This window comes from Globicephala melas, chromosome 2, assembly GCF_963455315.2.
Source record: "Globicephala melas chromosome 2, mGloMel1.2, whole genome shotgun sequence".
Taxonomy (NCBI): domain Eukaryota; kingdom Metazoa; phylum Chordata; class Mammalia; order Artiodactyla; family Delphinidae; genus Globicephala; species Globicephala melas.
The window spans coordinates 167,155,060-167,165,664 of record NC_083315.2 but is presented as its reverse complement, the minus strand read 5'-3'; the positions used below and the strand labels follow the sequence as shown (position 1 = coordinate 167,165,664).

General features: G+C 49.3%; 1 protein-coding gene across 1 annotated transcript; it reads left to right on the top strand.

Annotated features, from left to right (window-relative positions):
- Positions 1-3,482: 3,482 nt before the first annotated feature.
- On the top strand, positions 3,483-5,323 carry LOC115867285 (interferon alpha-inducible protein 27-like protein 2). The gene is made up of 4 exons (XM_030883481.3): positions 3,483-3,669; positions 3,819-3,848; positions 4,422-4,583; positions 5,107-5,323. Exons 1-4 carry the CDS (start codon positions 3,663-3,665, stop codon positions 5,307-5,309), a joined length of 402 nt encoding a protein of 133 aa, XP_030739341.2. The 5' UTR covers positions 3,483-3,662; the 3' UTR covers positions 5,310-5,323.
- Positions 5,324-10,605: the final 5,282 nt, after the last annotated feature.

Sequence of the window (10,605 nt, the reverse complement as noted above, 5' to 3'; positions counted from 1 at the left end):
CCATTGTAAAGCAATTATACTCCAATAAAGATGTTAAAAAAGAAAGAATTATGATTGGAACTGGCAAGAAGTAAGGGTGTTTCTTAAGCAAGAATTGGTTGGGGTCCAACCAATTGCATAGTTACCAGGAGAGACCTTGAGACCACAAGGTGGCAGCTGTTAGCTGTTAGCAGATACTGTTTTGAGAATGACTAGTGGTGTCCTTGAGTTGGATACACTTCAGAAAATTCAAGTTCTCAGTGATGCAGGAATGTGTCTGGAACCACATCCACAATGGCCAGCCAGATCCATGTTGGGTGCCTGAACCACAGTTCAACATCTTGTCAGAACAAAGACCGAACATGAAACATGACGGGTGCATTCCTTCAAGGTTTCAAAAGAGACAGTCTAGCACGTGCACATGACCTTGGTGTCTAGTTGGGGGAATCTCATCTTCAAAGGAGTACTAGCATTGATGTCACGGGAAGGGGGTAGGCATCCATCCATATCTTCAAGGTGGACATTCTAAACAATCGGGTATAACTGCATTCTTTTTGTTGTTGTGGTTAAGGCAGATATACAATGGATATTTGACAGGTCGTCCTAGTTATCATCATAAAGTTCAAGCCAAATCACATATAAGCCAAAATGACTTCCCCATACCTCAATATGTGAAAATGTCTCCCATCGACATCAACAGTTATAAGTCAAGTTGATAGCATGTACCTTCGATCTACTGTGATGAGAATCGCAATTTACCTCTGTGACCTTCCTCCCCAAAACTCATAACTCAACTAATCATGAGAGGGAAAATTCAGACAAATCCCAGTGAGGTAACATTCTCCAAGATACCTGACCAGTACTCCTCAAAATTATTAAGGTCATCAAAACAAAGGAAAGCATGAGAAATTGTTACAGCCAAGAAGAACCTAAGTAGACATGAAGACTAAATGTCATGTGTTATCCCGGATAGGATCCTGGAACAGAAGGACATTAGGTTAAAAATAAGGAAATCTGAATAAAGTATGACTTTGATAATAACATGCCAACATTGGTTCATTAATTGTAGCAAATGTACCCTATAATATAAGATGTTAATAATAGGGGAACTTGGGTGCAGGGTATATTTGAACTCTCTGTACTATCTTTGCAATTTTTCCTTAAATCTAAAATCTTCTTTAAAAATAAAGTTTATTTAAAAATATGTAGTCCTTGTACAAAGACAACTACAAAACCTTACACAAGGATATGGAAAAAGAATAAGTAGAAAGACTTATCATATACCTCGATAAAAAATCGCTTTTGCAAAAATGTTTCTCCTGGAATATTTATTCAAAAATTTAGCTCAATTTCAATCAAAATAGCAAAAAAAACTTTTTTGAAATTAAAAAAATTTCATCTGAAGAACTAATAGGAAGGAAGAGCCAGAAGATTTTTTTAAACCTAAATGAAAATGAACACAGATATTAAATCAAATATTAAATTTATAAACATTAAAACAGTGTGATCTTGTTGCCAGAAAAGATAGCTCATTGGAACAGAATAGAATATTCCAAAACAGGTATACTGGCATATATACAAGTAAATGAATATTGAATATAAGGTTGGAATTTCAAATCAAAGAGGAAATAGAAGATGATTTAATGAATAGTGTTGGAATTTAATAAATGGTGTTTATATCTGAGCTGGTTGTCTAAGACATACATAGAAATGTAAAGTACCCTATATGTACCAAACTAGATTCCATATGGATTAAATAATTAATTTTAAAAAGTGAAAAAAAAAACCCAGAATACAGGTGATGATGTATCTGATAGCTAGCAGAAATAGCCTTTTTAGGCACACGAAGGAAAAAATAATAAAGTAAAATGTTGGCACATTTGCATAAATATTAAAAACTTTTCTGTATTAAAAAAAGTCCCCCTACCCCCTCAAAAAAAAAAAAAAAGTGAGGAACTGGAAACAAAACTTTGCAACGTCTATGAGAAAGGATTAAAATAGTTAAATATAAATAAATTCCTATATATCTGTAAGGAAAAAAAGTAACACTTCAACGGAAGAAAGGTCCAAGAATACTAGAAGATAATTCACAAAATAAGACCGCATAAGCCTAAGTAACTTAAAAATGGTTTAGCCTGATTAGAAGTAAAAAAGAAATGTAAATTAAAGTGTCATCATCTTTCACCTTTCATCAGCAAAGGTCTTTTTTATTTTAATGACAAAGCTAACTGTTGGTTAGGAGTAGAGAAAAATAGATCCTCTCTCATACTTTTGGGGGGAGTGTAAACTGATGCAATATTTTTGGAGGACAACCTAACAATGAAGTGTCAAGTGGCATAAGACATGTACAGTTTCTGACCCAGCAATTCTTCCTCTAGGACTATATTATCAGAAAATACTTGTGAACCGTGATGTAAGCACTTCAAGCCAGGATAACTTATAGAGGAAAAATAAGAATTTAAACCCTTAAAAAGGGGGTCCTCCCTGGTGGTCCAGTGGTTAAGACCGGGCACTTCCAATGCAGGGGGCACCAGCTGGATCCCTGGTAGGGGAACTAAGATCCCACATGCTGCGCTGCGAAGCCAAAACAAAAAGGCTGGGGGTGGGGGGAGGCGTGGACTGATACATTGAACTATAGTTTATCCCCAGGACAGAATGTTTGATGACAAGCAAAAATCGTGTTGAAATTATACAAAAAGGCAAATGTTTAGGGATGGAAAACTGATCATAGGCCGCTACGGCCGGAGCTCAGGGAGGGGTTGATGAGGAAGGAGCATGAGAGAATTGGGGGATGGGGGAGATGGGTGATGAAAACGTTGTGTATCTGAGCCGGTGTTTCACGACTGTGAAAGTTTGTCCAAACTCATAGAAAAGTACACTCAAAAGTTGAGCTTTGGGACTTCCGTGGCGGTCCAATGGTTAAGACTCCACCCTTCCATTGCAGGGGGTATGGGCTTCATCCCTGGTCCAGGGAAAGCAGGGCGGCCAAAAAACAGTTGAGTTTTTCTCTGTGTAAATTATACCTCAATAAATTTAACTTAAAAAAATTCTGTTGAAGGATGTTAAACAGCCTGGGGAAACAAAAACGGCCGATTAAATAAAATGAGTAATTTACAAAGTAGTGTGCAAGTGTGATTGGAACTTGGAGGTGAGGTTACACATTCAGAGAGTGACGGAGATGGGGCGGTCCTAGCGAAATAGCCTGGAAATGCACCAAAATCTACGACTGTCTCCCTCCGGAAGTGAAATTAAATTTTCTTCTTACGTTCTGTTTTTCGTTTTGTTTTGTTTTGTGGCGAACAACTCTTCTGTCATCAGGGGGCAAAACGTTACAACTTGGAACCCCGGTCCGCTTGCAACGGCTTCCAGGTGCTTTAGGGCTCTTTTCCTTTCGGTGGAGCCACCAAACAAGAGAGAACCACCCGGGGGGAGCCAGCAGAGGCGGCGCCGGGAGGAGAAGGACTAGGGAGATGAAGGCGGGAGGCGGGTAAGACCGGCGAGTAGCGGTGGGAAGCGGGATGGGGGGCGGGCGAGCAGGCGCGCAGAATGTGCGTTCTTGCGTTTTGCTGGGGTCGAGATGCTACGAGACGCCGGCCGCGTCCCTAGTGGTTCTCCAAGAAATAACAGCATCTCGTGCAGCTTAGTCATTTCCTGAGCTCAGCTGCTGCGAGGAGGGCGTCACCATGATAAGTAAGTTTCTCTTCCCCATCAGGCTGGTGGCCTGGGCAGGGGGCGGGCCTCCCAGACCCCAACCCACGGAGGGCCAGAGGACTCGCTTCTTTCCCTCACTCCCTCAATCAACTCTCTCTCTCTCTCTCTCTCTCTCTCTCTCTCTCAAGAACGGGCAGCCGCTGCTGCGATAGGAGGAGGTGACTTTCCTGGATCCCCACATCGCCAGGCCTTCAGCTGGCCTGGGTCCCAGGGTGGGAGGGAGGCCTTAGAGAGGTGGCGCTGCCGGGCGTGTGAGAGCTGGTCCGTCAGCCCCCTTCCGCTCCGGGAGCCACGCGGGTGAATCTTAGGGGCCGAGAGCCGTACTCGCTCGGAAAAGGTCACCGCGATCCCCGACGTAGCTGCAACTCTAGTCCTTATATGTAATGAGCATGTAGAGAAGATTTCATTTGAAACGGGGTTTGCTGCTAAAAACAGCAGTGGTTTATTGGTTTATTTCACCTCTACATTTACACAGACACAAACCTGAAGCCCAGGGTGGGGTAGTGACTTCCCCGTAGTCACCCAGCAAGTTAGAGACCCAACCAGGGGCCTACTCTAACCTACTGTCCCAAGCTGGCTCCACAGCCCCATCTTCTTTACCTTGGAACCCCTCTCCAAGCGGCTGCCTCCCGTCTGCTCCCAGCAGACAGTCCCCAGAAACTGTCAAGGAATTCCTAAGGGAGTCCACTCCCCTGAGCCCACGCCCCGACCCAGCTCCTCTCCCCCTACAGCTCTGGCCGTGGGGGCTGTGCCCGTGGTGCTGGGCGCCGTGGGCTTCACTGGGGCAGGAATCGCAGCCTCCTCCTTAGCGGCCAAGATGATGTCAGCGGCCGCCATGGCCAATGGGGGTGGAGTTGCCGCCGGCAGCCTGGTGGCCACTCTCCAGTCCGTGGGTAAGTGTCCGGGCGGGAGGAAGCGGGGAGGGTGTGACACAGCAGCACAGGATTCAGCCCAGCGGCTAAGCCGGAGGGAGGGCCTGTCTGCTTCCTCCAGTTTCGTGGGCATCAATGTCCCTGGTCCTTTGCCTCTGCCGCAGTGTCCTCCCTGAGTCCTGGGTGAGGTTTGGGGTCAGGAGGGAAGCGGAGCGGTGAGGGTGTTCTGGAAAAGAGAAGGAGGGAAGGAGCCCAGGATATGTGATAGCTGGGCTCTGGGTCTAGCCCTACCCAAATCTGACACCTGGGTGGCCTAAGCAGGTCCCCTCCCCTCTCTAGGCCTCAGTGGGACCTGTAGCTCTTGGGGTCTGTGGCTGACTCTCCCTCTGTCTCTCACTTCCCATGAATTCACCCCCTCCCTCTGTCCAAAGCAGAGCCCTGGGGCATGCAGGACCCAGGGGAGGCATCCAGGTGGGATCTCTGGGCCTCAGGCCTCCTGAGGGGCCCCAGCACCCTTCCTGTGCTCACCCTCTGTCTCCCACAGGGGCAGCTGGACTCTCCACATCATCCAACATCCTCCTGGGCTCCGTCGGATCAGCTTTTGGGGCTTTGCTTGGAGGTGCAAAAGCGGCACCTTCTTCCTCTCCTCCAGGTGGACCCAGAGCTGAAGGGGACCAGCCAGGAGAAAACGTACCCCAAGTCAAACCTCCAAAACTCCCACTCGGTTCCGAGAAGCATGAGAAATAAAGATCATCTGCAGATGCACCTGCCTGTCTTTGTTCCTTGCAGCCCTGGGGGGTTGTGAGTTGTGAATTGGAAGTTTGGAGTTCTCCCCATCCTCCCAGCCTGCCTTGTGGTAGAGGGGCAGAGGGCGGTGGCAGGCTGATCGAACACAGACTCACTTGGCAAGAGGCTCCGGTTGGTCCCCATCCTACAGGGGATGGGCTGTATAACCCAGGGCCATTTGTGCACCATCCGTGGGTCTCAGTTTACCCCTCACTCAGTGATGGGGTCGACAAAGCTTCCTAGGGAGGCAGGGGTGAGGGGTAGCCAGGATGCATATCGAGCCACTGACCCCAGAGCCCTCGGCCCTTGCTCATTAATGGGCACCAGACATCCAGAGGTGAGCAGGACCCTATACAAAGTGCTGTGGGGAGGCTGACATGCAGACCACCAGGGCAAGGACAGGACAGTGTGCCAGTGTTACAGTGGGGCTCTGGGCACCTCGAGAGGAGGAGATGGAATCAGGAATGGTCACTACGCTGTGTCTGGAAAATCGAAAGGCAACTGGCATTCACCAGTTCCTTTGCGGCCGACAGGCGTTCCTGGTGTCCCCTAAGACTCCATTCACCTTCAGAGTGAGGTCTCACTTCCTTCCAGAGTGGCCTCATTTTCTGGAGTCTTTCTAAAGGATGAGATATCAGTTCTAGCACTTCTGCTTACACCCCCAATAGATAGTCTTGAGGAGGCGTCCAGCGTGCAGGCGCTGCATTCTGTGGGCCACTCGCCGACCTATCAAGAAGGAAGAGCTGCTTAGGATACAGGAAGCTGGAGAGAGCATTACTCCCACCCGACAATAAGAAAAAGCCGGAAAACCTACAAAAGCGTAACTTTCCTTGAACCCCTAAGAGAGCTGAAGAGGCAGGGCCACCAGATGGCCTGAATTCTCAGGGAAGTCAGGTGCCTCCAAGGAGAGCACTGAGCCACCTGGGGCAGAGCACAGGAGGGAGGTGCAGCCAGAGCAGGCAGTGCAAGTTCAGCTAAAAACCTTAACTGATCGCTCAAGGGCAAGGATGGGCTACCATGAGCGCAGGGAACTCTGGGAGCTACAGTCACAAGGATGGATGCTTCAGGCCAACCTTAAGGTTTTTCTCCAAGGACCCTCTGGGTGCTCCCGAGGAAGACTGGAGTCAGGAGAAACTTCCTTCACTGAGGCAAGACTGGCGGAGGGGAGCTGCAGCCCTACCCCCTAGGGAACAGAAGCCTCATGCTGCTGGGGGAAGGGCAGTAAACTCTGCAGCCTGCAGAGCACAGGTCAAGGTCAGTGTAGATGGGAAAGAAAAAGGGAAAAAAACCTCTACCTCTGAATTTGGGGTGTTAAACTTTCCGGGGCTCACACAGTAAGGATCAGTCCACTACTAGGGAAGCAGGGGGAGGGGAACGCTTCTGAGAAAATCCCGCCCCCAGACCCAGGCCTACAGCGCCTGCGCAGACTGAGGCTGGGTGGGACCACAGAGAACCCTTTTGCCCTTGCCGCCAGGCTAGCTAGTGACAAGCAACAGATGTTTACACTGCGGGTGGAGCAGGCGTGCAGAGACCCTCTCCAAGATGCACAGACCAAACGGAAGCCTTTAGCCAAGGGTTGAGCAGACACTGAGAAAAATCAGCCTCCACCGCAAGCCCAGGGAACCCTAATTGGAAGCTGGTGGATCACAGACAGCAGCCATAGCAACAGCAAAGTCCAAACCCAGATGAACTCCTGATAAGATCGACCTCCCATGTGCAGGTCCTGGATGAATACTGTTCACCTCTGTCTCTACTGAACTTGGGCAACAGACACTGTCGGAGCCTAGCCCGTGTCCCCCGGCCACGTGTCTCCCAGTGTCCGCCTGCTGTTCCCACTGCCAGGCCCCGCCCCTGAGGCCTACAAGGCTGGCTGGAGGTGTCAGGTGTTGGTCCCCCCCAGAATAGCCCTCAGCCAGTGATGGATTTTAGTTGGGGGTTAAACCGCCCCAGAGGTCTGCAGCAGGAGTCAGCCTCAGTTGCCCCCAGTGCAAACTCACTAATGGGCCATTTCTCAGCTGCCTGTCTTTCCCTGTCACCCCCCCATTTCCCTGTTGGTGCTCTCTGGGGTCACCTCCCCAATTAACTACTTGCACTCAAATCCTTGTCTTGGGGTCTCAGCCTAAGACAGCTTCCTGCCTTCTGCTCAGGCCCCACTCAGGAGCCCAGGGGTCTGACCCCAGACAGCCACAGTGCTCTCAGATTACTCCTGAAACCCGCCTATTTTCAGCCTTCACCCATCTCCTTCCATCAGGATGAGGCACACACAGGAGGCTCCACAGTCTGTCTCATGGTCACCCACCAGGTCAGGACCCCAGATGGGCCCAGATCTGTTGGAATCCCAGCAGAGAACACAGCTCAGCTTTGGGGCTGGTCCCCAACTGGCCTACCCTGCACAAAGCCACAAGCCAAGGGCCTTGAGGGAGATCACTCAAACCAGTGGACAATCCCTAAGTCTCTGCAATTTGTCAGGGAAAGCCTGGCACAATTTCAGTTTGAAAAATGTTCCTTCTTAGTTTCCTTTTCTGCTGGAAAATCCCTGTTACCAAAGACACTGATGCCAAAAAATATTGACTCTCTGTGCAGGACGCTGAAAAGAAATACGGAGACAGAGTTTTGGAGGAATGAGGAAAATGGCTTTAATCGTTGCCTGGCAAAGGGGGTAACATAACAGGCTAGCACCTCAAGAACTGTGCCCCATTCCCTGGGGAATAGGGAAAGGTTATATAGCCCGGGGTTCGTGGTCTGGGGTAGGTGATAAGGCTCAAAGTAATGAAGGTCTTGCATTCCTTTTCTTCTGCAAATTCATGGCCAAAGCTGGTGTCAGCTCAGCAACCGGGTCTGGTGTCCCTGAAGTTATCGGCCCCGACCTTCTTTCTTTTTTCTTTAAATTTATTTATTTATTTATTTTTGGCTGTGCTGGGTCTTTGTTGCTGCATGTGGGCTTTCTTTAGTTGTGGCGAGCGGGGGCTACTCTTTGTTGCGGTGTGCTGGCTTCTCATTGCTGTGGCTTCTCCTGTTGCAGAGCACGGGCTCTAGGCACGCGGGCTTCAGTAGTTGTGGCTCACGGGCTCTAGCGCACAGGCTCAGTAGCCGTGGTGCACGGCCTTAGTTGCTCTGCAGCATGTGGGATCTTCCTGGATCAGGGCTCTAACCCATGTCCCCTGCATTGGCAGGGGAATTCTTAACCACTGCACCACCAGGAAAGCCCCATGACCTTCTTTCTGAAATGAAGAGTGCTTTGAGGGAGTGTAGGGGGAGAAGAAATGCCACGTGCAAAGCGTAATTCGTGTGGAGTCAGAGAGTAATCAGCTACAAGTGTGTGTTAGTAGTAACAGCTAAAGAATAACCAAGATTGCTTAACTCTTTCAGGCCTGTTTATGCTGTTTCCCAAGCCTGTTCACTGTTTACTTATTTTCCTTGGCAGAAAAGCCTCTTTTCTATTTCTGCTGCAACAACATTCGAGAGAGTCTGGCCAGGGCTGGATGGACAAGAGTTGTAATTGTTGAACTACTCTATCCCCCACCCCAAATCTCATCAATTTGAAACTGATTCATTATGAAAATTATTTTATCTTCCTGAACACAGGCCGACTGCTTGAGAAGGCAGCTGGGACAGAGCGGGTGAGCAGCAAGCCAGGTAAAGACTCCAAACCTCCTGGAAATAACCCGCAAAGTAAATGCGGGTTATGGAAAGATGCCCGTCTTCAGTAGCAGCAGGAGTTAGGGGCTTTGGATCATCTCTTATAGGTTCTTTCAACAATGTCTGTGAAAACAGGGGCAGCAGTGTTGCTTGTCTTGAAATAGTGTGTGGATTTTATGTGGTGAGTCACGGGCAGTGTCTTAACCAGAGTAAATATATTTTTAATGTTATTTACTTTGATCCTCTTGTCCCAGGGCGTTCAGAATTGCTCTGTGGGTATTTAGGTTGCCCCAAAGTTGTCCCGGAAGTTGCTGTGGGGACTCAGGAGGACAGACGGTGGGGCTCCTGGGAAACAGAAGCCCTTTCCTCCCTCCCCCAGCCCAGGCGCTATGGATGTCCTGACACCTTGGTCTGCATCCCTTCTGGGCCCGCTGCACTCCCCCCACCTCTGTTTTCCACAGCCTCAGACCAGCTATGCGGTCCCCTTGGTCCCTTGAGTCTTTCAGGGGGTGGGTAAGCCAGTGGTGAAGGGTGAGTGCCCCAGGGCCGAGGGTGAAAGGTGGGAGAGGGCCAGAGACGCGGGGGGTGAGTCTGCTTCCCATTTATGTCTGAGGTCTTCACAGATGTCCCATGACAGGCTCTGCCGCAGGAGCGGCTCTTGTCAACTTCGGGACCGTGTGTGGTCTGGATGAACCTTTCATTGGGCTTCCCTTTGCCAGGTGTCAGAACATGAGCATTTCTTTTCTTGGGCTGGTAAGATTCCCAAGAAGAATCTTCCTCCTTCTGTTTTGGATGTTATAACCTGGCTGCAGCGTTCTGGTGCCTATCAGTGAAGAAGACTGAGGGTCTCAGCGCTTGTGTGGAGACTGTCATTCTTACTGTGCAGCTCCTGGTGCCTCCTGGCCCAGAGACCCAACCTCACCAAAAGTAAACCTCCAGGCGTCTGCTGGAGGGGGCTACCTGGGGGTCTGCCTGCTTCCTAAATAGACATCCAGCCAGACCCCTTGCTGCCAGTCCACCTTAATGCCAACCTCCAGTAGCTGCTCCAATGGCCGAGGTTCTGGTGGTCCTAAGGGCAAAGTTGCTTCTTTCTCCCCTTCCCCACTGACACCTTAAGATTCAGCTTTCTCGGGACTGCTAAGTGGAACCCCGTGTCCAGGTGATTTCTGGCTTCTAAATTGTGTTACTCAACTTCTCTTCCTGTCTCTTTGTTGATGTGGATTTAAGCCTTTCTTTAGTCCTTTACTGTTATTTTAGTGGGATTTTGAGAAGGAACAGGTAAAAGCAACTCTCTTTGTTGGATTGATTCTTCTGTTGCTTGCAATCAAAAGATCCCCCCATGTTCATGAAAATCTACATTTGCTTGTTGTAAAAGACGCCCTCTTGGCTTAAACAAGAGAAGTTTCTTCCTCTGTTACTTGGTTGTGTAAGTGTCTCAGCTGGAGGGGTGGCTCTGCTCAGGGAGGCCCAGGCTCCTGCAGTCTTGTTGCTCTGCTTCCTTAAGGTGCTGCTGTCATCTGCAGGGTGGAAGATGGTCACTCCCCCACCTGCAGCAGAGCCCATGGGAAAGGGCCAAGGGGCAAGGTGGACTCACCCACTCCCCTTAAGTGCATACCCA

What these genes read in the sequence shown, in the direction of transcription:
- LOC115867285 (XM_030883481.3), top strand. An exon ending in CGCTGCTGCGATAGGAGGAG is followed by an intron (nt 3,849 to 4,421) that starts GTGACTTTCCTG and finishes CTCCCCCTACAG; the next exon opens with CTCTGGCCGTGGGGGCTGTG. An exon ending in GGCCACTCTCCAGTCCGTGG is followed by an intron (nt 4,584 to 5,106) that starts GTAAGTGTCCGG and finishes TGTCTCCCACAG; the next exon opens with GGGCAGCTGGACTCTCCACA.